The sequence below is a fragment of the Oncorhynchus tshawytscha genome, linkage group LG08 (assembly GCF_018296145.1).
Source record: "Oncorhynchus tshawytscha isolate Ot180627B linkage group LG08, Otsh_v2.0, whole genome shotgun sequence".
NCBI classification, from domain to species: Eukaryota; Metazoa; Chordata; class Actinopteri; order Salmoniformes; family Salmonidae; genus Oncorhynchus; species Oncorhynchus tshawytscha.
Genome location: NC_056436.1, coordinates 40,025,929 through 40,052,255, shown reverse-complemented (window position 1 = coordinate 40,052,255; position 26,327 = coordinate 40,025,929). Strand labels below are relative to the sequence as shown.

General features: G+C 41.9%; 1 protein-coding gene across 1 annotated transcript; it reads left to right on the top strand.

Annotated features, from left to right (window-relative positions):
• Positions 1-1,640: 1,640 nt before the first annotated feature.
• sox11a (SRY-box transcription factor 11a) lies at positions 1,641-4,613 on the top strand. The gene has a single exon (XM_024429801.2). The coding sequence runs from the start codon at positions 1,909-1,911 to the stop codon at positions 2,980-2,982; it is 1,074 nt and encodes a 357-aa protein (XP_024285569.1). The 5' UTR covers positions 1,641-1,908; the 3' UTR covers positions 2,983-4,613.
• Positions 4,614-26,327: the final 21,714 nt, after the last annotated feature.

Sequence of the window (26,327 nt, the reverse complement as noted above, 5' to 3'; positions counted from 1 at the left end):
TTGTTTATCCATCCTCAGTTTTCATTAAACTCTGTAACAGTTTTAAAAAGTTACCAATGGCCTCATGGTGAAATCATCTGAGAGGTTTCCTTCCTCTCCAGCAACTGAGTAAGGAAGGATGCCTGTTGTTGTGACTGGGTATATTGATACAGTATGCAACGTGTAATTAATAACTTCACCACGCTCAAAGGGATATTCAATGTCTGCTTTTTTTTACCATCTACCAATAGGGGCCCTTCTTTGCGAGGCAATGGAAAATCTCCCTGGTCTTTGTGGTTGAATCTGTGGTTGAAATGCACTGCTTGACAGAGTGACCTTACAGACAAAATGTGGAAAAACAGGGTGGTCATGATAAAGCATCTCTCTATCCCTCTCTCTCTCTCTCACAGTGGTGACACTTTATAAGTTCCAGCTAAGGGAAAGGTGCGGGTGGGGGAGGGTTTCAAAAGGGTAAGTGATTGCCCTCTAGGGGGCGAGGGGAAAAAAACAGGCCCCAACCTCCAATAGCACTGCTGGCTGCCACCCAGAGCATGACAACGGGGGTGCAGTCTGATCTGAACACTAGCAGGGAGGGAGACCTATGCTGTACTGCTGCCTCCTGACACAGCAAACTCAACAAGGAGAGAGGAACTATTAGCACATCATTACAACACTGTATATAGACATAATGACATTTTAAATGTCTTTATTATTTTGGAACTTCTGTGAGTGTAATCTTTACCGTAGATTTTTATGGTTTATTTCACTTTTGTTTATTATCTACTTCACTTTCTTTGGCAATGTTAACATATTTCCCATGCCAATAAAGCCCTTAAATTGAAATTGAATTGAGAGGGAGACCAGACATTACATGGTGTCGGAGCAGGGTGTTTAGTGCATGCATGCACCTAGACCGGCGTCAGGCCACATCAACATTATGCTAAAGAGCAATAGCATCAACAGGACGCTCTTTATAATATATTAGATACAGTTGGTTGATTGAAATATTATCTTACTTTTTTTGAGTGGTTATAAATGGATTAATATTATACTACTAAATATTGTTTAAAAAAATATTATTTTTATAAAATCACCAAAATGTACATTGCTCATCAGTGTAAATTATTAGAGCATTATTAAAGCAAATGATCCTAAAAACAGGTGAACTAATGAGATTTTTAAATGTATTTATTAAACAGCTGCATGCGATTAACAAGGCCTGAAAACGTGTGATTCTGTTGTTGCCATTTAGCCTAATAACTTTGAATTACTCTCAAGGCTACTGAGGTCCACACGCCACTGACGATAAATGTATCCAGTCCAAGCGCTGCAACAGTGTCCAAGCGCCACCTTCAGTGTATCCAATTTAGGCGAAAAAAGAAACATCAACTGTAAACTGATACATTTTCTAGGCGCGTGAGTCGGATACATTATTACTGGGCTACTGTGCGTATCTCCAACTCTTTCCATGCTGACAATCTGACTGCATTTCTTTCAGCACGACTAAAATCATAAATGGAGAGAGTTTTACAATTTGCGCTCCTCATTGGTTGTTCATGTTCCGGGCACTGTGAGTTAAGTGTATGTTTAATATGCATGTCTCGCGCAGCATGGGTCCAGACACCCGTACAACACTACCTACCTCCAAATCCCACCTCCAATGGGAGCTAGGAAGGGCGGTCTAAAGGGTTAAGGGACTGTATGGACTCTGTTGGGCGGAGTGGAGGGGACGTGATTGGACACTTATCAATGACGTAATGGACATGAAAAACCCAATAACTAGTTAAGAAGGCAGTTTGTAAATCTGGAAAAGAGAACTGAGTTTGAGACATAGAGGACGTGGACGCGTTGGTGAAGCGAATACAAAGACTTGGCAGTGGGCTGTTCGATACTGCAACGTCTGGGGGAAGATAACTTTAAAAAGAGACCATGGTGCAGCACACCGACAACAGCGAGACGGAGGGTAGCATGTCCAGGGAGGCTACAGATTCAGAGGAGAGCGAATTTATGGCTTGCAGCCCCGTGCCGATAAACCCAGACTGGTGCAAGACAGCAACCGGTCATATAAAGAGACCTATGAATGCATTTATGGTTTGGTCTAAAATTGAAAGGAGAAAGATCATGGAGCAGTCTCCGGACATGCATAACGCAGAGATTTCCAAAAGGCTGGGAAAGCGATGGAAGATGCTAAAGGACAGTGAAAAGATTCCCTTCATCAGGGAAGCAGAGAGACTCAGGTTAAAACACATGGCTGATTATCCCGATTACAAGTATAGACCGAAGAAAAAGCCAAAGCTCGACAGTTCAAAACCATCAGCACCATTTCCTGAGAAATCTAGCAGCAAAATGGCAAAGACTCCCGGGAAGAAATGCTCAAAAATAAAGGCTAAGACCCAATCTAAATCGTCTCACAGCTACGGAGATGACCGTGTGTTCCCCAAAATTACAAAAACGGTTAAAACTGAACTCACAGATGATGATGACGCTGATGAATACGAGGAGGCCTATGGTATGCGGATTAAACAGGAGGACGAGGAGCAGATGAGGCTGTATAATGTAGCAAAAGTTCCCGCGAGTCCAACTTTGAGCTCCTCGGCTGAGTCCGAGGGGACCAGCATGTACGAAGAAGTACGGAATGCGGCACCGAACAGACTGTTTTACAATTTCAAAAACATTACCAAGCAGAGCACAATGTACCCTGCTTCCGTCTCACCAGCATCTTCTAGGTCAGTTTCCACATCTTCCAGTTCCAGCGAGGACGCGGACGACTTGCTTTTTGACTTCAGTTTAAATTTCGCCCCCAGCGCTCACGGGCAGGAGCTGGGAAACACGAATTCAGGAAATCTTTCCCTCTCTCTTGTGGATAAAGATTTGGACTCTTTCAGCGAGGGCAGTCTGGGCTCTCACTTTGAATTTCCAGACTATTGCACACCAGAGCTCAGTGAAATGATAGCAGGGGACTGGTTGGAGGCGAACTTTTCTGACTTGGTGTTCACATACTAAATGTAAAGTATCCGAGTAGTAACAGAGAATGATAAATGAAATGATGTCCTGTTCAAGTTGTTCCTATAGCCCTGCCTCCTCTGTGGTTTCTAGGGGTCCGGGGGAGGAGACGAGGTGGTTTGAGGAATTAGATGCTTATGAAGCTGGTAGCCTACTGTAGCAAAAAAAAAAGTCTGCAGACGTTTTTCTGGCAGCATGACAGGGTTTTATGGATTTTTCTGTAGGTCTACCATTACTATTAAACTAAAACGGACCGCAAAGGGAAACATCTGTGAACTTCTATGCATCTTATCCTCTTAAAACTGCAGGGAGCTGAACACGTAGGACTGTGGACTGACCTAAAGAAAATCTGTGAACTGACATCGTTCAGGATGTTACTTTTGCAACGGTTTTATGTCATTTCTATATGCCGCAAACTTTTTTTTTTTTTTTGTAACTGATTCCGTTTACCTCCTGATTTGAAATTAAGCAGCCTAAACCTCTTCAGAATACAGGTGTGGAGGAAACATTTTGATACATAACAGACCTCATCTTTTTAAAAGAAAAGTAAGATATTTTCAGGCATATTTTTGTACAGTTAAAAGGGAATGTTCTTACTGTGCTTTCAGTGAGTTTCAGGCACTTCTTCCCTTTATCATTTGTTTTTCGCATGCAAGGAAGTCCTGGTTTTAAGGATTAAGTTAAATTAAAACTTGCATCAAAATGCCTTGTGGATTTTAAGGTTTTGTACAGTTGTAGAGCAGATTTGTTCAGTATTTGTAGACGATACAATGGCATCACGGGGACAACATACCTCAGTGCTGGGACTAGTTTCAAGATTGTATATGTACTGTAATATAGTAAAGTTAGGAGTTTATGTATATCATACTCGTGATATGTGGATGGGTCCCAAATCGCAGGTGTGAAACTGGATTTTGGTATTTTTTATGGCACATACTGTTTTTCCCCCTCATTGTTTGTGCAATATATACTCTTAAAATACAGACCATCTGCATTTTTGTAGCAAGTGATGGAAAAACAGCCTTGTGCACTGTCAACATCATTATCTGTCATGATGCGGAAGTCTGCCTTGACAGAAAATGAATAAATCAGCTGGAACTGATACAAAATGACTTAATATGGCCATGTGGTGTGATACATTTAAAAGACAAAACAAAGATACCAATTTGAATTTTATTTGACCCACTAGTTTACATATTGGGCATATCCAAAACATATCTCAACCAAGCTGTAAAACCCCAAACTTCTGGAAGGAAAAACAAATAATAGAAGTACTGCAAGTGGCATACTTTTATGTGGGTGGTCTGGCAAAAGTCAAACAAGCAAAGCAAAAAAGAACATTCCATAGTCCTGTTTCATAAAATGAAACGTTTTTTTATTTGAAACTGAAGACTGCCTTCTTTTCTTAAACATTAACCATAAAACCTGTATTTATGTTTCTTGCACTTCAGAAAGATATTGTTTATTTTTTATGTGGGTCTTACATATGAAGTCTGTTTGAATACAATGTTTGGAACATGACCTAATTATATGCCGGGAAAATGTTAAAAGGTTCATGGCAGTAGTTATTTCACGTTCCAAGTGTGAATCTCTCTTTGACTCATCTTTTAATAAACAAGTACATACCACCATCAACTGTCCTTTCAGTTTGTGAATAATGCATTATGTAACACGTGCTACTTTGTTGATCGTGAGATGGTGTCATGACAGAAAATGTTAGATGTGTATTTTTGTCAGAACAGACCGCTTCGTTGCCATAGAACACATATAAATTATATTGCATGGGAACAACAACAATATTGCTTAGTATATACATATTGCATAGGAATAGTAAATGATGAGTACATAACAACATTGCATATTGGCCAAACTCAACTGAAAGGGATTCAAACTGTAAAATCACATTGAATAAAAAGAACAGGTATTCATACAAACTACAGTCTTGAAATATGTTGCAATCTACATTGAGTGTACAAAACAGTAGGAACACCTTCCCAATATTAATTTTCAACCCCTTTCGCCGTCAGAACAGCCTCAATTCGTCAGGGCATGGACTCTACAAGGTGTAGAAAGCATTCCACAGGGATGCTGGCCCATGTTGACTCCAATGCTTCCCACAGCTGTAACAAGTTGGCTGGATGTCCTTTAGGTGGTCAATTCTTGAGACACACGGGAAACAGTTGAGCGTGAATAACCCAGCAGCATTGCAGTTCTTGACACACTCAAACCGGTGCGCCTGACACCTACTACCATAGTCCGCTCAAAGGCTGTTACATTTGTCTTGCCCATTCACAATCCATGTCTCAATTGTCTCAAGCCTTAAAAATCCTTCTTTAATCTGTCACCTCCCCTTCATCTACACTGATTGAAGTGGATATAACATGTGAAATTATGAGTGATCATAGCTGGATTCACCTAGTTAGTTTGTCATGGAAAGACTCTTTTGAACACTCAGTATATATGTTCTCCTGTTACTTGCATACTGTGCCTATAAGGACACCGTAGCTTTAAGAAATTGAAAATCAGTCTCCAGCAAACTGAGCAATGTGATTGGGGAGATTGCACCTCCTCTTAGAAACGGTGTTGGTAACCAGAGAAGGCCCTCTCAGCATGTGTGCCTTCCTAGTGCCTACTGGCCAGTTTGCTCCCACTCAATGCCTGATTCAGAGTTTCCCCATCTGAGCTAAAAGACAACACCTCAGTCCTAGAATAGAAATGATTACATTCCAAGAGGTGAGCGAATAGAATGCGCACCACTGCGTGCATCCATTTAACAGCGGTTTATCATTGCTGTTAACCGGGCAAACTGAAATATGTTCTAAAGCATTGACATGAACGTTATAAAAATGTCATTTTATCTTCACTATTTCATTTTTTTAAGCAAATATTGAAGCGAGAGGGATAGCGTCCTATCGGTTATTGATAGACCTATGTCAAATATGATATGGATGTATGTGTGTAATAACAACAGCATAAGCATCACTCTTGACTCCTCATCCTTAGGGGGAAAAGTAAGACTTTCAGAAATACACATGACTCGAAGGTTGAGCAGTATGATCAATAGCATACATGTAGAAATGATGTTGGCAGCAACAGAGGTTGAGAATAAAGTTCTCAATCAACTAAAAACCCACATGAAATATACTCTGTTGGATTACTTCAGTATAAACAAGAATGTATTGTAAAATACATGACATGATTGCTGTGTCGGTTGATGAATAGGGACCGTACATATACAGTGCCTTCAGAAAGCATTCCCTTGACTTATTCCACATTTTGATGTGTTGCAGCCTGAATTCAAAATGGATTAAATATAAGTGTCCTTACCCATCGACACACAATACCCCATCATCACGAAGTGAAAACATGATTTTAGAAATGTTTTGCAAACTTAATGAAAATGAAATACAGAAATATTATTAAGCATTCACAACCCTGTTAGAATCAAAAATAATATTAAGCATTCACAACCCTGAGTCAATACATGTTAGAATCAACTTTGGCAGCGATTACAGCGCTAAGTCTTTCTGGGTAAGTCACTAAGAGCTTTGCACACACACACGCATTACATGGGCTTGCTCCTACCTATCTCTCTGATTTGGTCTTGCCGTACATACCTACACGTACGCTACGGTCACAAGACGCAGGCCTCCTAATTGTCCCTAGAATTTCTAAGCAAACAGCTGGAGGCAGGGCTTTCTCCTATAGAGCTCCATTTTTATGGAATGGTCTGCCTACCCATGTCAGAGACGCAAACTCGGTCTCAACCTTTAAGTCTTTACTGAAGACTCATCTCTTCAGTGGGTCATATGATTGAGTGTAGTCTGGCCCAGGAGTGGGAAGGTGAACGGAAAGGCTCTGGAGCAACGAACCGCCCTTGCTGTCTCTGCCTGGCCGGTTCCCCTCTTTCCACTGGGATTCTCTGCCTCTAACCCTATTACAGGGGCTGAGTCACTGGCTTACTGGGGCTCTCTCATGCTGTCCCTGGAAGGGGTGCGTCACCTGAGTGGGTTGGATTCACTGATGTGGTCATCCTGTCTGGGTTGGCGCCCCCTTGGGTTGTGCCATGGCAGAGATCTTTGTGGGTTATACTCAGCCTTGTCTCAGGATGGTAAGTTGGTGGTTGAAGATATCCCTCTAGTGGTGTGGGGGCTGTGCTTTGGCAAAGTGGGTGGGGTTATATCCTTCCTGTTTGGCCCTGTCCGGGGGTGTCCTCGGATGGGGCCACAGTGTCTCCTGACCCCTCCTGTCTCAGCCTCCAGTATTTATGCTTCAGTAGTTTATGTGTCGGGGAGCTAGGGTCAGTTTGTTATATCTGGAGTACTACTCCTGTCCTATTCGGTGTCCTGTGTGAATCTAAGTGTGCGTTCTCTAATTCTCTCCTTCTCTCTTTCTTTCTCTCTCTCGGAGGACCTGAGCCCTAGGACCATGCCCCAGGACTACCTGACATGATGACTCCTTGCTGTCCCCAGTCCACCTGGCCATGCTGCTGCTCCAGTTTCAACTGTTCTGCCTTATTATTATTCGACCATGCTGGTCATTTATGAACATTTGAACATCTTGGCCATGTTCTGTTAAAATCTCCACCCGGCACAGCCAGAAGAGGACTGGCCACCCCACATATGCTCTCTCTAATTCTCTCTTTCTTTCTCTCTCTCGGAGGACCTGAGCCCTAGGATCATGCCCCAGGACTACCTGACATGATGACTCCTTGCTGTCCCCAGTCCATCTGACCGTGCTGCTGCTCCAGTTTCAACTGTTCTGCCTTATTATTATACGACCATGCTGGTCATTTATGAACATTTGAACATCTTGGCAATGTTCTGTTATAATCTCCACCCGGCACAGCCAGAAGAGGACTGGCCACCCCACATAGCCTGGTTCCTCTCTAGGTTTCTTCCTAGGTTTTGGCCTTTCTAGGGAGTTTTTCCTAGCCACCATGCTTCTACACCTGTATTGCTTGCTGTTTGGGGTTTTAGGCTGAGATATCAGCTGATGTACGAAGGGCTATATAAATACATTTGATTTGATTTGATTGTACAACATTTGCACATTATTCTTTTTTAAATTCTTCAAGCTCTGCTAAGTTGGTTGTTGAACATTGCTAGACTGCCATTTTCATGTCTTGCTATTGGTTTTCAAGCTGATTTAGGTCAAAACTATAACTTTGTTACTCATGAACATTCCGTGCTGTCTTGGTAAGCAACTCTAGTATATATTTGGCCTTGTGTTTTTGGTTATTTCCCTGCTGAAAGGTGAATTTGTCTCCCAGTGTCTGTTGGAATGCATACTGAACTAGGTTCTCTTCTAGGATTTTGCCTGTCCTTACCTTTATTCCATTTATTTTTATCCTAAAAAAATACTCCCTAGTCCTTGTTGATGACAAGCATACCCATAAGAAAATGCAGCCACCACCGTGCTTGAAACTATGAATACTGGTACTCAATGATGTGTTGTGTTGGATTTGCCACAAACATAGCACTTTGTATTCAGGACAAAGTTTTTAAAAAAGCCAAATATTTTGCAGTTTTACTTTAGTGCCTTATTGCGAACAGAATGCATGTTTTGGAATATTTATTATTCTGTACAGGATTCCTTCCTTTTCTCTGTCATTTAGTTCACTATTGTGGAGTAACTACAATGTTGTTGAACCATCCTCAGTTGTCTCCTATCACAGCCATTAAATTCTGTAATTGTTTAAAAGTCACCATTGGTGACCATGGTGAAATCCCTGAGCGGTTTCCTTCTTCTCCGGCAATTGAGTTAGGAAGGACGCCTTTGTAATGACTGGGTGTATTTATAAACCACCCAAAGTGTAATTTATAATTTCACCATGCTCAAAGGGATATTCAATGTCTGCTTTTTGTATTTTTCTCGATCTACTAATAGGTGGCCTGCTTTGCGAGGCATTGGAAAACCTCTTTTGTCTTTGTAGTTGAATTTGTGTTTGAAATTCACTGATCGACAGGGACCTTACAGATAAGTGTATGTGTGGGGCATAGAGATAAGTTAGTCAGTCAAAAATCATGTTTAAAAACTTAGACTTCTTTTAAGCAAATTTTTACTCCTGAACTTCTTTAGGCTTGCCATAACAAAGGGGTTAAATATTTGACTCATTACATTTCAGCTTTAAATGTTTTATTTATTTGTACATCCTGCCTGATGGCAATGGTATAGGCTGGTGTCGGTGGTGTAATGGCGTGGGAAATGTTTTCCTGGCACACGTTATGTCCCTTCATACCAATTGAGCAATGTTTCCATTTCCCCCGAATAATTCATGCTGTTCTGGAGGCAAAGGGGGATCCGACCCGGGAATAGATGGGTGTACCTAATGAACTGGTCACTGAGTGTATCTCAAACAGAATCCATACACATAGCACACAACATTTTGAAATATCAAAACTAATTTGTGAAGGTTTTCACTTTTCATACTGGCGTCTGACAAGGCTGACTTTAAAACCATGGAGATGCTGCCTTTGTCACCACTGAGAACAGGTGGACACAAAATGTCACCAGTAACCTATCAGAAGTCAGGAAGCGCCCTGCATGGCTAAAACTGATCTGTGCGAATCACACCAATGGAATCTAATGATGAATATTTGCCATGCGTGACTGCACAGGTTTAGCCCTCCCATTAAGTCAGTTTGCAAATCTGTAATAAAACATTTATCTAGCTATTACTTTACCTGACCTATTGGTCAAAGGTACTAATGGATTCCCTGGCAATTCCCAATAGAATCTGAACATTGATTTTGTGTTTCTCTGAAATATCTGCTCTGGGCTAATGCCATTGGTACACGGTGAAATGAAATTAGTGACCCGTTGAAATTTCCCTTCTATTTCCTCCTTAAATAAATAAATGAAAATCTAGAATTCTCGGGAGACATTGAATGAGATACCATCCAAGGCAAACTCCAGGCAGGGGAAAATGTCAGTGACAAAAGAAAGTAATTTCCAATCCCTTGAGCTCTTAAATCATTCATGTAACCCGGTATGTCATGGCCAAACGCTGTACGTGACACCTATACAAAGCCCTCTGCCAAAGAACTGAGGGGCTGATGGGTGATTTTCTGATTTGCCAAGTTACTTAAAGCGGACATCCGAACAATTTCATCACCGTCTCGGCCCCGAGGCTCAGTCAAACCCTAGGTGGCTCATTTCTGTCATACTCTGTCGCTGTCGAATCAGGCAATTATAAGGTATATTCGACGATTTGCACAGATCTCTGAGTCTTTCTCCTCCCATTTTTTTGCTATCCATGGTGTTGCAGCAGCAACGTGTTTAACATCCCCTATCTGGCTAGCTCAGAGAGACCCAGGAGGAACCCTGTTGTGCTGTGGCTTCACATGTCCCCTTCCCTCAGTGGGGATGGTCTGATAAAACATGGCTGTGGGAATAGCTACAGTAGCTTAGCCTCCACAGCTAAAGGTATCAGAACAACACAGCGCTGGTTTGCCTAAAGATAAACATGTTTGGTGTCGGTAGAATTGACGAGTGGGCAGGATTTGTGCCTCCTTCAAATCTGAGTTTTAATGAGGATGACACCCCTCAAGGCCTCTCTACATGATGATATGTAGGCTCACCATGCTGCTATATACAGTCAATACTTTGCCCTTCCCTTTCCTGCAGCCGAGCCTGACAGTTAACTGCGATGATGCAACAACAACAGAGGCTACCGATCCCTATTGTCCCAGGTAGTTCATGATTTTTCCAGGATCCATTTTTAGGATAGAGAAGAAGGAGAGAATGTGCATTTGGATACTCATTTATTGTGTAATCTTATGCACCAGCTCATATCTGCACCTTTAATGTCCTCCGTAAATAGTCCTAGAGAATTTGTCTGTGGAATTGGCTGCGTAACAGGCCAGTGTCCACTGCTCTCATCTTGGCCCCGGGCCTTTCCTTCTGTTGATGGGTATCCATTTGCTGCTGCTCCCTCTGCATGGGAAATGGTGGGAGAGAGGGGTAGAGAGGCAGAGAGAGAGGGGGAGAGCAAAGGAGAGAGAGACACATGGAAGGCAGGGAGGAGAGAGAGAGAGAGAGAGAGAGAGAGAGAGAGAGAGAGAGAGAGAGAGAGAGAAAGAGAGAGGATAGGTGGAAAGAGAGGAGGGAGAGTGAGAGAGAGAGAGCAGAGAGAGAGAGCATCAGTCCCATCTGTTGCAGTGATATTTACCATCGCCATCTCTTCACATTTGTGAGAGGGAAGGCGAAGGCACATTCCCCCCCACGGTATTTCAGTACCCAAGCCAGCACAGCGTAGACAGAAATGCACTCTCAATATAAACAGGGGTTAACCTTTTACTGCAGTGGACTAAATCAGGGTCACACAGAGGGTTTCTTGGTAGTCTTAAACAAATCTACTTTGAAAAACGTATACACCTCACACACATGGTTATGGGCTTAAAAAAAGAAGACACCTGTACCATGTCAGATTTGGAGTTGAAATGTAATTCATTTCTGAGTTTGCCATCCAATATGACACTTTATAATCTCAATAATACACAAAGAAGACTGAAATATGACAAAACCGTTTGACATAGAAACACCAAATGTCCTTCAGGTTTTTTGCAATATTTGTAATTAGTTATGAAATTATAAAAAAATATTAACAACGTTCCACCCATGGGGCACTAGAGGGAGATTTGGTCATGTGCTTGCAGGAAAGGGGTATAATATTTGGACTAAATGGGCCAAAGAAACAAATGTAGAGGAGTTACTGATATGTTTTGTAGCTGGAAGCAACCCACCTGGGCTGTAGTCCATGCACAACTTTGTCACTGGTGTGCTGTGTTTTTATTATGTCTTGCGTCACAGACGGGTTGTTGAAGATGTAAATCACAAGGTGCCATGGTCACTCCCTAGCCACACCCATAGACATTTCCTGGTTTGAGTGAGGTGTGTCAGAATGGTGGCAGCTGTTGAGATGAATCATTATTTTATAATTGATGTATTTCTTGTTGGATTCTATTGTACTTTGATTCGGAGACAGGGCCTATACATTATCGTTGATTTGGGGGGAATGTGGGTTTGATTCTGTATGCCAGCAGATTCATTTGTGAATATACATCACTTTTTGCATGACATTCGTGTCCTCCCTTTTCTATTAGCGGTGTTGGGTTTAGTGCTAACTGACTGTTATAAAGAAGTAGCCAGAAGGAAATAGGCTGTGTTTAGTGGTAGAGGTGACCGTCCAATTGTCATACAGGACACAACAGTAACAGTTCAATCACAGCTGTAAGAATCCACTTTGTCAGGTGGTAAAATCTCATTGGCAAAGGTCACCCATATTATTTCTGCGGAGGTCATTTGAATGATCTATCCGTAAGACAGGAGCTCCCTGTAATGACTGTAAGCACACCTGCTTCTGTTCACCATAGTTCTCTGTTAGATTGAATCAAGTCCCCACACAGACATATCCCTTTACATAGAATCTGGGACTTGGATATGTGGAAGTTAGCTGCTCTGTGATAAAGTTGGCTGAGAAGGAAATGTTTAACTCCCCATAAAAAGAGGAGGGGGGGGGGGAGCATCAGAGTCATTCATGTTAACTGCATACTGATTAACCTCCAAGCGTACAAGGTAATCTAGTTTTGTTTTGGACGCAATAACACAAGTTGGTTGGTTTGATTGTGGTCAGTTTCTGGGGTTTGTGGAACCTTGTTTGGAATTAATTGTAACACTTTGCTCTATGTTTATCTCACAGCTTTACAGTAAAACCCCCCCACAGCCTTTTGCACTTTCCAACATGACGCTGTGTATACTTTAATCTCCACAAAACGCACATTAATCCCCAATATTAGTCCAATATCCCAGTTAGAATGCTATATATGGTATAATGTTATATTTTAATCCAGATTGGAATCTTATTGAGTTACATGTGGTTGGATCGCGAGTAGATTTATGTATTTCAGCAGTATGTTAACCGTTAACCCTTGAACTAAAAATAGATCTAAAATCCACAGATAATGCCCGCCCTCTCAAATCAAATTTAGTGGAATATTAGTGATTTAGAGCTCACTAGACTCTTGTATGTGTTTGTCTGCTTGCTGAAGCAAAGTCTGTTTGGTTGGATGCCTAGATGCCACATATCCCCCCCGCCACCACTCATGCCCCCCTTTTGGGTGGGAGGGAGGACATGAAAGGTGAGGAGGGAAGGAACTTGTATTACTCAGCTAAAGTGACAGACTATAGCTTTGACAGAATACATTGTTTCAGATTCTTGAGTGAATGTTTAACTGTTTCTTCACAATTCTGCTAGTTCAGCAAAGATGATCACAGCACCCACAGGCAAGCTTGCGATTAGAGGCCTACGTTTTGAAAATCCCCTCTCATGGTATTCTCCTCCTTTCCCCTCTGACTCATAGGCTCTTCTGTCTCTAACTAGTGATAATGGCTAAAAACATCCAGGACCCCCGACTCTCCTCCCTCTCACTCAGGCTTAAGTCATACAGACTAGGACAAAAAGCTTAAGGCTATGCAGTTTTTGCCCCAAGCCTGCAGCCAGTTGGCCATTCATATTCATCTGTAATCTAATACTGTGCTGTGGCCTCTGTTGGGCCCCTGGTGGCCCTTCCCCTCCATGTTCACCACCACACAAGCCCTCTCTCAAAACGCCCCTCTCTACACAGTGACCATTGTAATCCCCAGTGTCCATCTGCTCTCTCCTTCAATTCATGTGTTACCCAGGTTACCCCATCAGGGCACCTCCTTCACAGTGAGCATCAGCACGGGGTCTCATTGGAAACGTCTCAGCTGCTTCTGTAAATAATTAGCACCCCGAATCCCCTGGGGCACTTTACAGGAAGCATGGGTTTACTAGAGGGGCTGGGTTTTTAATGAATGCAACGCGACACGGTTTTTGATAGCACCCCCATGTCTCAAAAAAAAAAACATGTCCCATCTAGATTTAATATTGAATGTGGAGAGAGGGAGCTAAAAATTGACATGTTTTTCTCTCCCTCTCGTTAGCATTTTATGCTGTCGATCTGTAAGGCTATTGCTGGATCAGCAGACTCCTCATTATAGGTTTATGCTTCTAATTTCATATGGCGTTGTATAATTGAAAGAGAGTGGCATCACAACACACAAACTCAAAATAGCTAGCCTTTTTTCAGTCATTTGCATCATTTAAAAGGATATCGAGCGAGCCAAGCTATTTTAAGTGATGCCACATGCAGATAGTCATTTGTCACCAATTACGCCAATGTGTCCTTTTGTTAAAGTAATCCAATTTCCACTAAAGAAGTGAAAAGGGCCTCCCTATCTGCCTCTCTGACATTAGGGAAGGCAAAGCCTACCACTATTATACAGTGAGCTCCAACAGTGACACACTTTTTGTTGTTGGCTCTGTACTCCAGCACTTTGGATTTTAAATGATACAATGACTATCAGGTTAAAATGCATACTGTCAACTTTAATTTGAGGGTATTTCCATCCATATTGGGTGAACCATTTAGAAATTACAGCAATTTTTGGGACCAAAAGTATTGGAACAAATTCACGTATATGTGTATTAAAGTAGTCAAAAGTTTAGTATTTGGTCCCATGTTCCAAGCACGCAATGATTACATGAACTTGTGACTCTACAAACTTGTTGGATGCACAAATATCATACCCCCCAAGACTCTCACCATTGCAATAGGGAGGTTAGTATTTTGGGGGGAATATGATATTTGTGCGTCTGTAACTTTCTCACTCATCATTAATCATCATTATTAATGAATCATTTAGGATTATCCATAATCATGGTAGCATCCAAATGAATGTAGAAGTGATTAGAAACATATTTTATTCTTATTTACAATAAAAGTGACTCCAAATTGACACAATGTAATTATTTACCATTCATTTCTATTGGTCCAAAATAATCTGAAACACAAGCAAAACAAACAGCAAATGCATCCATCAAAATTGTTGAGTCACAAGCTTGATGTAATCATTGCGTACTAGGAATATAGGCCCAAATACTAAACTTTTGACCTCTTTTTTTTATACATATAAGTGAATTTGTCCTAACACTTTTGGTCCCCTAAAATAGGGGGGCTATGTTCAAAAAGTGCTTCTAAATGGTTCACCCGATATGGATGAAAATACCCTAAAATTAAAGCTGACAGTCTGCACATTGTGTCATTTCAAATCCCAAGTGCTGGAATAGAGCCAAAACAAAACAAAAAATCTGTCACTGTCCCAATACATTTGGAGCTCATTGTATATGATAAAACCCTCTCTCATCATTGCATTATCAAAGTGACAATGGTTGCCAAAAAGTCCATTATAATCTCTTGTACGTGCTAATGTTCATTGTGCATCTAGCGATGCATATTTAACTTCCAACGATGAAACTGCCAAGATACATTATAAGTGGAAAATACTATATTCCTTCTCTATATCTCTCTCTGTATCTCCCCACTCCCTCCCTGAACTCCAAACACATCCCGACATTGCTTTTTGGGAGGGAAATTTAAGAAAATGTATCACTAAATAATGCACGGGTTGCCGATGAACAATTCATATGTAGTATGGCAAATCTATATCCATTATTGAAAAAATGTAATATTCATCAAATATACAGTACATTGCAGCCCACGAGCTACACCTTCAAGATAAGCAGGATAACAAACAAGCAGATCTATCGGTATCTCGGGGAGTTCAGAGCTCAGTCGGCTGCTCCCATCTCCTCTTAACAGGATTTGCGAGATGATTTTTATTGGCTCCCCTGAGTTCCCATAACTGCTTGAGCTTTACAGACTAGACTAGAATAACATGCAGTCTGGTCATGCTGACAGTAGACAGGACTCTGCAGAGAGTAAACGCACACTGGTACAAATGTAGTGGTGCAGTACGCAGGGGGCAGCTGCAGGCTTGCAGGTGATTCAGGGGTGTTTTTTTTTAGATTGTCTTGGGCCTGTGGGGACTGGTGTTCTTCAAGGGCCTGTACAGTTGAGACATGCTGCATGGACTCTGCTGGTCTCGGTTGTTCATTTGCTTGGTTGAGCACCTCGCTGAGGCCGGGTTCCTACTAAGAAATGCTGTCACATTGTGCCATTACGAATACTCACAGGTCCCCAAAACCCACTGCAGCAAGAAATGGACACCACTGCTAGATAGTGTTTTGAATGCCTTATTTTGTCGAGCACTTTCCGAAACTGTTTTACAGAACACCACCAGAGGAATGAGAATATATCTTCTCATACCGCCAGAGTGCTTCTCATATCGTAGTGAGCATATAGCCTAGGACTTGGATTGTGTTTTTGATATATAGTTTAGCTGAAATTGTCCCGTCTGTGAGGAGGAAGTGCAAGTGAAAGAGTCCATTTTAAACCTGTTTATAAGGCCAGTGGACTGCGTCTACTCAAAGTCACATGACCTTGGCTCCCTCACCTCATTGATAGGATGCCCGGCATCTATTTTTAGTGTGTGGCGAGACCACGGGAGGGGGAAAAAAACTGCGATCAAAAGTAGACCGCTCATTGATTTTCAAACCCCGACCACATTATGCCACAAATATATATCAAAGGCAAGGACCCGCATGCTTTCCCTGACAAGCGCAGCATGACTTAAACATGCTAAAGCTATGTTTAAGCCTCCAGCTAACACATTTTAACTTTTAAAATGAATAACGAGAAGGTGCTTCACCTTCGACCCCAGCCGCCGCTCCCTAGGAAAAAGACAAATGGGGAAGCGGAGAATGTAATGAAAAAAAAAGTGGAACCTACCACTGTGATTCTATGCATTATTAACATACCCTTTCAGATTGGTTAATTAGAAAAGGGTAATCTGGTCATTAACATGTGGGCCAACTGGTTAGGTACAGTATATCATTGGGAAACTAATCCTCCTCCCAGTAACAGAGAGAGCTCCTTCATCAACGCGACTCACCGTTAATCCCATTACAAAGGTTTGTACTACAGAAACTATACTTTCCTTATCCTTTAAGCACCAGCCTGGACTGTGTAATTGCTATGCATTTAAAGCAATTTGGTCAGTGGCGACAGAAACCTGCTTACTGCTGAAAAGTTAATGACACTGAAAGCCAATACTATACACCGAGCACTTAGCGAGACGCTCCATTTTACAACGTTTTCCCCTCCTCGCCCTGCGTGCATCGTACAGTTCACCTACCTCTTGTTTGAGCTTTTTCTCCAAATGTGAGGTCACTCCGGGTGGAATGTAAGGCTAATGGGGAACCTTCAGTTGAACACAAAGGCCTGCATGCACAGTCCGAGATCTGGTAATCAGTGCACTGTGCCCTAACTTGTACTGACTGTTTAGACACACTGCACATGAGGGTTGGAGCAGTGATATGGCAGGAGAGACATTCACGGTGCTGAAGTTGTTGCTTGAATACAAGACTGAATGCTAGTGAGCTAGAAGTTGTAGACGGATCACATGCCTTTGAGACATTTCAATCAGGAAGCAGATATTTTGCCCCTTTTAAATGCATCCTCTGTTGTATTTTAATGCCACATGGGTATAATGTATTGCGGGGATATTGTGTACCACAAACCCTACTCCAGTGACCCTAGAACCCCCCCCAACCACATTCAGGATCTCTGCCTTGATTTGCATGGGCAGTCCTGCCTTATTTTCAGCGACAGTGTGCTGTAATAATTAGGTTACCAAAAAGCCCCTGCCTCCTGACAAATGATCAACAAACCATGATTTATGAAGGCATCTCGTGTCATGGGATGCCCATTGATTTCAACACATAGGGTGTTTAGGGTATCAGTGGCCACATATACTGTATATCAGAAATAGCTTTTTTTCACATGGGGTTGGTTGAGGCTGACCTATTCTCCTAGCCACCTGTCGTCCATAATAATCAGCTTTCACACTCTTATTATACGAGTCATCACAGTCGTGAGTGTTTATGGTGTGATAACTCCGCTTTAGTAGAGGGATCATGTGGGTAGCATAACATGCTTGAAAAGATTAACCCAACCCAAATTGATTATATTGTTTACATGCGATTTGTCAAGGGGCCATATGTTTCATGCGTCTCAGAGTAGGAGTGCAGATTTAGGATCAGGTTCCTCCCTGTCTGTGTAATCTTATTCATTGTGATCTAAAAGACATCACTCATCCTAGATCAGCACTCCTACTCTGAGACGTTTGATGCATACGGCCCCTGATCTACATATGCCTGGGCCCTGTGCAAGTGATTTGGTTAGCTCCCTATTTTTTCTTGGAATCGTGCTTTTACAGTAGTCTGTCTCTGTTTCTCAATTGTATGTTATTAGGTCGGGTATCTTGTCAGAGAACATTCATATTATGTTTTATAACTTTGCCAGCTGTGGATCATTATATCATACTTCCTGTTGAATGGCAAGATCATATTTCTATATACTGGAAAGCAGCACCTTGAAATTCTGATGAGTGACTTATGAAAAGAGCTTTTAGTTAGGTATTACATGATTAAAATATTACAACTGCAGAGTGAGAGGAATGAGCCCTTAAAAATGTTGCACATCTTTTCCCCAAATTCCATAGATCATTCTTATGTTCATCTCCAAGGGACTGAATTGACTGAACTGAGGAATTGTCCTCGGTTCTACTGTGTCATCACCAGTAAGTAGCACAGGGAAATCACAATTCTCTTGTACCATGCTTAGTGTGTTGAGACTAGGAGCCTGGGGCTTTAACTAGAGGATGTGGGAAATGAATGAACTCTACATCATTGTCTTAGCTGACCACAGATTGATCATCACTGCGGTCTGATCAATACACTTCTAAACATGATTTTAAAAAGCAGAGTGACATTAAAGCATGCTGCAGTGGAAGTGTGTAATTATAAAGGTGGCTGTGATGATGACGATGATGGTGATGATGATATAGTCTTGAAGATTGTACATCAGAAATAGATTGAGGGAGGATGTTGATATTGATTACATTCTATTATATAAGTGAGTTGCCCATTGAAATCTCACAATCACATTATCCATGTTTACTCCCTATAACATTGCTGGAGATTTACTAGCTAGCCTATACCTTGCTATACCTTGCTTTGACTCATATTGACCAATGTTGGGGACTGACCATCTGATGTCAAAGATGCAGGTGTCTGTCACGCCCTGACCTTAGAGATCCTTATTATTCTCTATTTTGGTTAGGTCGGGGTGTGACTCAGGTGGGTAGTCTAGTTTTTTAATTTCTATGTTGGCTTGGTATGGTTCCCAATCAGAGGCAGCTGTCTATCGTTGTCTCTGATTGGGGATCATATTTAGGCAGCCTTTTTTCTTTTTTTTTGTCTGTGTATAGTTGCCTGCGAGCACTACATTTGGCTTCACGTTTTTTTTTTTTTTTTTTTTGCGCTTTATTGCTTTCTGCGAGTTTCATCCAATAAACATGTGGAACTCTATGCACGCTGCGCCTTGGTCCATTAATTCAACCCACATTCGTGACAGTGTCTAACATCGCCTCTGCTCGCTGTTGTCCCATCCAGCCAGTAGATGGTTGGAGGGGCTCTGGTGTCTCCACTGCCCTACGAGGATAAGCAGCTGTCACAAGGAACATCAATACTTGAATGAATGGACAGTTTAATCCAATTTACTAAAGACGGAGTGAAAGTGAAAGTACTCACCCCTGCCGAGCCCTCGTCCATAGCTAGTAATGCAACACTCGCCGTTTGGTGATTTAGTGTACATTTATGCAATGATGTGTAAGTGGTGTGTCATTCCATACTGCACCGTTTTGCCATGGCCTCCTAATCAATATCTTCATCTGTATGGAGTTCTAAATGGAGATTCACACAGAGGCAGAAGTAATATCTCAATAGCGTTGCATAAGGTCAAACATATGTTTCTCCCGTTTCCTTAATGGCTAAAATAGGCCCATCAAAATTGATGAAGCAATGAAGAATGTGAATTAGGCTTTGACAGGTCAGAAATGGCCACATGGATTATGTCATCAATCAACTACAGCATTGCGCCCATGTCACTGAGTGAAAGTGAGCTGTCTTGACTTTATGGTTCCAGAAATATGCTCACACTAACGGACAACATCTTTCATCTCTCTTACATTAACGGAACTTAACTCAAAGTACAGTAAAAGGACCAAGATTCTTATTTGAGAATGACGTCTACACACTGTATAAGACTGATAGAAAACCTGAGAAATCCCACAGACTCAAATCCACAAGATCTGTAGGAACAATCAGCAACGGACTACACTGGGTGCCTATGTATCATTGTATGTAGTCCTATCACACACACCGTATAAAATACTAATTGCATGAGAATGCAGGAAGTGACTGACACACAGGCTCCTGTAATGTCTGGTCAAATGGGGCTGTTATCACTGGAGGAATCCCATTCAGGCACTCATTAGGCAGTCAAATGAGAATAATCTGCCTGGATCTCCATGATCTCCATTACGACAGAGGCTTGGGTCGCCTCCCAAATGGCACCTTATTCCCTATCTAGTGCACTACTTTTGACCAGGGCTCTGGTCAAAAGTAGTGCACTGTATAGGGAATATAGTGCCATTGGGACCCATCCTTATTCTCCTGGTGGGGCATTGGCCTTTTACTCAGAGAGACGGGAGTGGAGCGCTGGGTGTTACCAGGTGTGTTTCTCCTGACTCCTAACTGTAATTGCTCACTTGTGCCCGGGATGGATGAACGCAGCAGAGAATATCAGAAAGACAAACAAATTCTCAGTAGTATTGCTCATGCATATGGAAATGGAAATAGAGAAGGTATCGGTGTTTTTTATATGTCAGATTTACGATCTGATACAAGGCGTCAAGGATGTGTTTTCACTGATTTGTATGTGTCATTGACTGTCACTTACACTCAAATATTGAGCTATATCATATCAAAGACAACCAAGCAGGCCTTCCATATGAACATTCTGGAATATGTTGTTGTTTTCGTAAGCAGACATTTTCTTGGGGCACAACAGAGAAAAATAGCAGCGACATACTTTGTCCACTCCCGAGGAGGTGGCTCCAAAAAGGTTAAGCCTCGTCTTGATTTACAACGGCCAGAGGACACTGACCATTAAAAATATGTAAATGTGGGGGTCGTAGCGAGAGGACCATGGTCCTGGTGACAGACCACCCACTGTTTCGCCACAAACATGGCCACTCCGCTCTACAAATCAGAGAGAGCTTTCATTTAGGGAAGGTCACAGAGCTTTTTATCACCTCCTTAAGACACCTTTAGAACAATCCATCATCTTACACAGCACCGATGTTGTGGCTGTTATATGTGTGTGACCCACCCACCCCCTGGACAACAAGATAATGTCGGTGTGTTCTCTGGGTGTTTCTTTGCTAGAATGAGTAGCTTGGCTTTTTGAATTTTTTCACTTAAACGAGAAAGAAGGGGCTTGTTTGAAGTTATATGGCAGAGAGGATTTGGTTTTCTCTGAAGATTTGCAAAATCGCTTTCCTCAACAGTCAAGTTAAATTGTTTTGCGTTTGCTTTTATTGTCTCCACTCTCATGTTTTGAATATTATTGACGTACACCTTATGGGTTATGTTTGATGGATGGATTTGATGTCACACATGCCTTGGGTGTTTGTTTGTCTCCTGGTGCCTTGGCTTCTCCTGCCCTGACATGCTCTGCTGGATCCTGTGGCATTTGGCACCCTCTCAAGTCCCCTACAGCCCCTCCCCTCCCCCTCATGTAAAACATTCTCCTCCACCCTTTCTACTTTTCTACTCCCAAAACACACACACACACACACACACACAATGTTATTCTATTCTCGTTGGGAGCTAAAAATGTTATTTCCATTCAAAATTCTGTTTTCCCTAACCTTAACCCATAACCCTAACCCTAACCCAAACCCTAAACCCTAAACCTAAACCTAAACCTAACCACTAACCCCTTACCTTCAACCCAATTCTAACCCTAACCATTACTGTAACCCTAACCATAAACTTAACCCCTGAACTTAACAGCCTTTGACCTATTGGGGGGGGGATTTTTCCTTGTTACTATTCTTGTGGGGAAATTTTTACTTGTTTTTATTTTATTTCAATGTGCTTGAGTACATCTTCCCATTCTAATTCAACAAATATGGTAGCTTAAAAATGTATGAATAAATAATTGTTACAATTATGATAACATTGTGCTATCAGTAGGAGTCGTAACAACGATGATGGTTACGCCAATGACATATTTTAGGTAAATGAGGCCACAAATGCTCAAATCTAAGCCATTCATTCTTTAAAAATAATTTACTAAAGTATTACAATTAATGATTTTGCTCACAGTTATTTCTCTTAATAAATTGAGTAACACAGTGGTGGCGGTTAGCCAGTAACCAAAAGGTTGCTAGATCAAATCCCTGAGCTGACAAGGTAAAAATATGTCGTTCTGCCCCCTGAACCAGGCAGTTAACACACTGTTCGCAGGCCGTCATTGTAAATAAGAATTTGTTCATAACTGACTTGCCTGGTTAAATAAAAATACAAAATAACACCAAGTGACACTTTGGATTTAGACACACCAAATGATCAATGGAATCCTAAAATGTATGACATACTAAAAGGGTGTGATTAGATAATATAGACTCCTTCCCGATAACAGTTTTCCATTGGAGAGGTCTAAGTAGTGATTTTCAAGGCGGAAACACAAATGACATAAAACTGAGGGACACACATTACACTAGAAAAATTGTATTTTATTTTAATAGGCTTCTTTGTATTTATTGAGCTATATAACATATTACATTATTTTTTTCACTTTCTACCATACAAAATAATAGATATTGTAGATATCTCTAAATCCTAAAAACATGTCACTACAAATGACACGTCACAACTGGGACAAGCCACTTTGCTTACAGTCCTTTAATAAACAATGCATAAACATAACGTTTTACGCTATGAAGGACGTTATGTTTTATCATTGATGACCAGTTCAATATAAACAAAAACAAACAATATTTGTCATTTAAAAGTCTTTTGTTGTTGTTGTCGTTGTTGGTCACAAAGGCAAGTGATGCCTGTATCAAGGTGCAGCAAGGTGACGTTTTAGAGCTATTCTCGTTTTAGTGATTCCTGCAAAATTCCCTCCAGCAGGTGATGCCTTATGTTCAACCATGTATGAGTCTGTGTTTGTGCGCGCCTGAATACCCTGTGTGTCCCTTTGTAAATACCCTGTGTGTGCACATAAGAAACACTCTACCTCTTTTATAACCTAGTTATGGGGATTGCTGTTATTTTCAAAAGCCATTTTCCCCTCGTCCTCATCTGGCAACTCAATTGAACAATCTATAACTGCACTCCTGGTGCCCCGAAATGTTCACAGAGAAAGTTATTATCTTCTTGTAAGGAAGCGGTAGTGAGAATTAGGGACTTCCAACTTTTGCTATCATTAGGCACTGATTCAAATGAGCTTTACAGGAGTAGACTGAAAAACCCAGCGAGGGTAGGTCTGTCATGAACTAGATTGTTACAAAGGGTTCTTAAAAAAAAAAAAAATCTTTCCACTTACACAAATTGCTAGGTACATCAGCCGCCCTGTTCTCCTGCATGTGTGTTTTCTTTTCAAGACAATGGATGGATAAGATGAAGCAATCAACTAGACTTAAAGCCAACAACAGACTGAGTATACACTGCCATTTGAAATCACAGTGTTGTGCTGCTATCCAGCAGAGTGGAGTTTCAATTTGTCCCTCTCGGACGCACATTACTGCTGCTCCTCATCTCCCTTATTGCTGCCTGGAGTGCTATGACAACATAAGTGAGAATAGATGTAATCTCTCCAAACCCTCTAATAATTTGTGCAATGGGCTCAGGGTGAAAACATGCACACAAAGGCCTAATCACGTCGAGTAGCATGTGTAAGCCTTTTTCCCCCACATATTCTACCTCCAGTTCTCAGAATTGTCATCAGCTAGAGAGATACGAATTTGACCCAAACAAAAAGATGACTCAGTCAGTGAGTCTGCCACTAGTGAGTGACGTTTGCCACTCGTGTCATCAACATCCAGTGTTGCGAGGTGGGAGGAATGAAATTGCAAACTCAAGGTGCGTGATACAACCTGTTATTATTTTTGACACAAGCCATTTACAATAGCTATGAAGGTGGCAATGGAAAATGTAATATTGATTGTATGCCCTCAAGGCTTTGCTCTCCTGACTTTCCCAGTTTCATGCCTCTCACACATGTTTTTTTCAATTCCCTCCCCTCACAAATCCTGTTTTTAGGGCCTTCTTGATGGTTTATTTGATGAGGTAATTATGTTGTTAGATTGGGGAGGGTAAGGTGGTGTTTTGGGAGGTGGAAAAATTATAGAAAGCCATAACAAAGGGAATAGAATGTGAACCGCACATGATGTGACAGGTGTTGATATATCTAACGACATTCTGTGTTCCATTTAGTTTTCATTAGGGAGGTCACCAAATGGTTCCCACAAAAACGTTTACAGAAAATATTCACACAACATTAAGAAAACGGTTGTTTTTAATAGTAAATCTCAATGACTTTCGGCATCATCAAGACACACTCAAAGATAAAGAACTGTGAGGAGACAGTCGACCATTAGGGCTCTGTCCCTGTCTTCAGCGACAGACACATGCCAGACCAAAGACAAACACATTAAACAGGGCCTTCAAAGGGACCACAGCCTATTGGACAAGTCTGGGAGAGGTAGACCTCAAGTGTCAGTAGTATCTGAGCGGATTGCAGGGGTTATCTGACAATTCAGTAATTAAGGCTCTTCTCACAGCCAACACTTCCGCCCATTTCTCAAATGAATGTGTGACCTGCACAACACCCTCTATGTACCAAACCACTAATTGCTGCAGTTAAAAACAGTCCCTGTGAAAAGTAGCCACCGAACGGTCCCTTCCCTCTGTAACACATCGTTAGGGAATTCCATGCTAATTTAGCTAGCTAGTCTAGTGAACCCAACATAAAAAAATATGAGCTAAGCCCAAAAAACTCTTAAATTCAAAAGAAAAAGACTAGTCAGTTTATGTAACTGAACCTCAAGTGGTCAGAACTGTATGTCTGTTTAACCTCTCATTCGTGTCGTCTGAGATTCCCACAGATTGGAAAGCAGCTGCGGTCATCCCCCTCTTCAAAGGGGGGGACACTCTTGACCCAAACTGCTACAGACCTATATCTATCCTACCCTGCCTTTCTAAGGTCTTCGAAAGCCAAGTCAACAAACAGATTACCGACCATTTTGAATCCCACCATACCTTCTCCGCTATGCAATCTGGTTTCAGAGCTGGTCATGGGTGCACCTCAGCCACACTCAAGGTCCTAAACGATATCATAACTGCCATCGATAAGAAACAATACTGTGCAGCCGTATTCATTGACCTGGTCAAGGCTTTCGACTCTGTCAGTCACCACATCCTCATCGGCAGACTCGATAGCCTTGGTTTCTCAAATGATTGCCTCGCCTGGTTCAACAACTACTTCTCTGATAGAGTTCAGTGTGTCAAATCGGAGGGCCTGTTGTCCGGGCCTCTGGCAGTCGCTATGGGGGTGCCACAGGGTTAAATTCTTGGACCGACTCTCTTCTCTGTATACATCAATGATGTCGCTCTTGCTGCTGGTGATTCTCTGATCCACCTCTACGCAGACGACACCATTCTGTATACTCTGGCCCTTCTTTGGACACTGTGTTAACTAACCTCCAGATGAGCTTCAATGCCATACAACACTCCTTCAATAGCCCCCAATTGCTCTTAAATACAAGTAAAACTAAATGCATGCTCTTCAACCGATCGCTGCCTGCACCTGCCCGCCCGTCCAACATCACTACTCTGGACGTTTCTGACTTAGAATATGTGAACAACTACAAACACCTAGGTGTCTGGTTAGACTGTAAACTCTCCTTCCAGACTCACATCAAATATCTCCAATCCAAAGTTAAATCTAGAATTGGCTTCCTATTTCACAACAAAGCATCCTTCACTCATGCTGCCAAACATACCCTTGTAAAACTCACCATCCTACCGATCCTCGACTTCGGCGTTGTCATTTACAAAATAGCTTCCAATACCCTACTCAATAAATTGGATGCAGTCTATCACAGTGCCATCCGTTTTGTCACCAAAGCCCCATATACTACCCACCACTGCGACCTGTAAGCTCTCGTTGGCTGGCCCTCGCTTCATACGCGTCGCCAAACCCACTGGCTCCAGGTCATCTACAAGACTCTGCTAGGTAAAGTCCCCCTATCTCAGCTCGCTGGTCACCATAGCAGCACCCACCTGTAGCACGAGCTCCAGCAGATATATCTCTCTGGTCACCCCCAAAACCAATTCATCCTTTGGCCACCTCTCCTTCCAGTTCTCTGCTGCCAATGACTGGAACAAACTACAAAAACCTCTGAAACTGGAAACACTTATCTCCCTCACTAGCTTTAAGCAC

Bases quoted from the DNA above. Each gene is read 5' to 3' on its own strand.
- sox11a (XM_024429801.2), top strand. From the start codon at position 1,909: ATGGTGCAGCACACCGACAACAGCGAGACGGAGGGTAGCATGTCCAGG.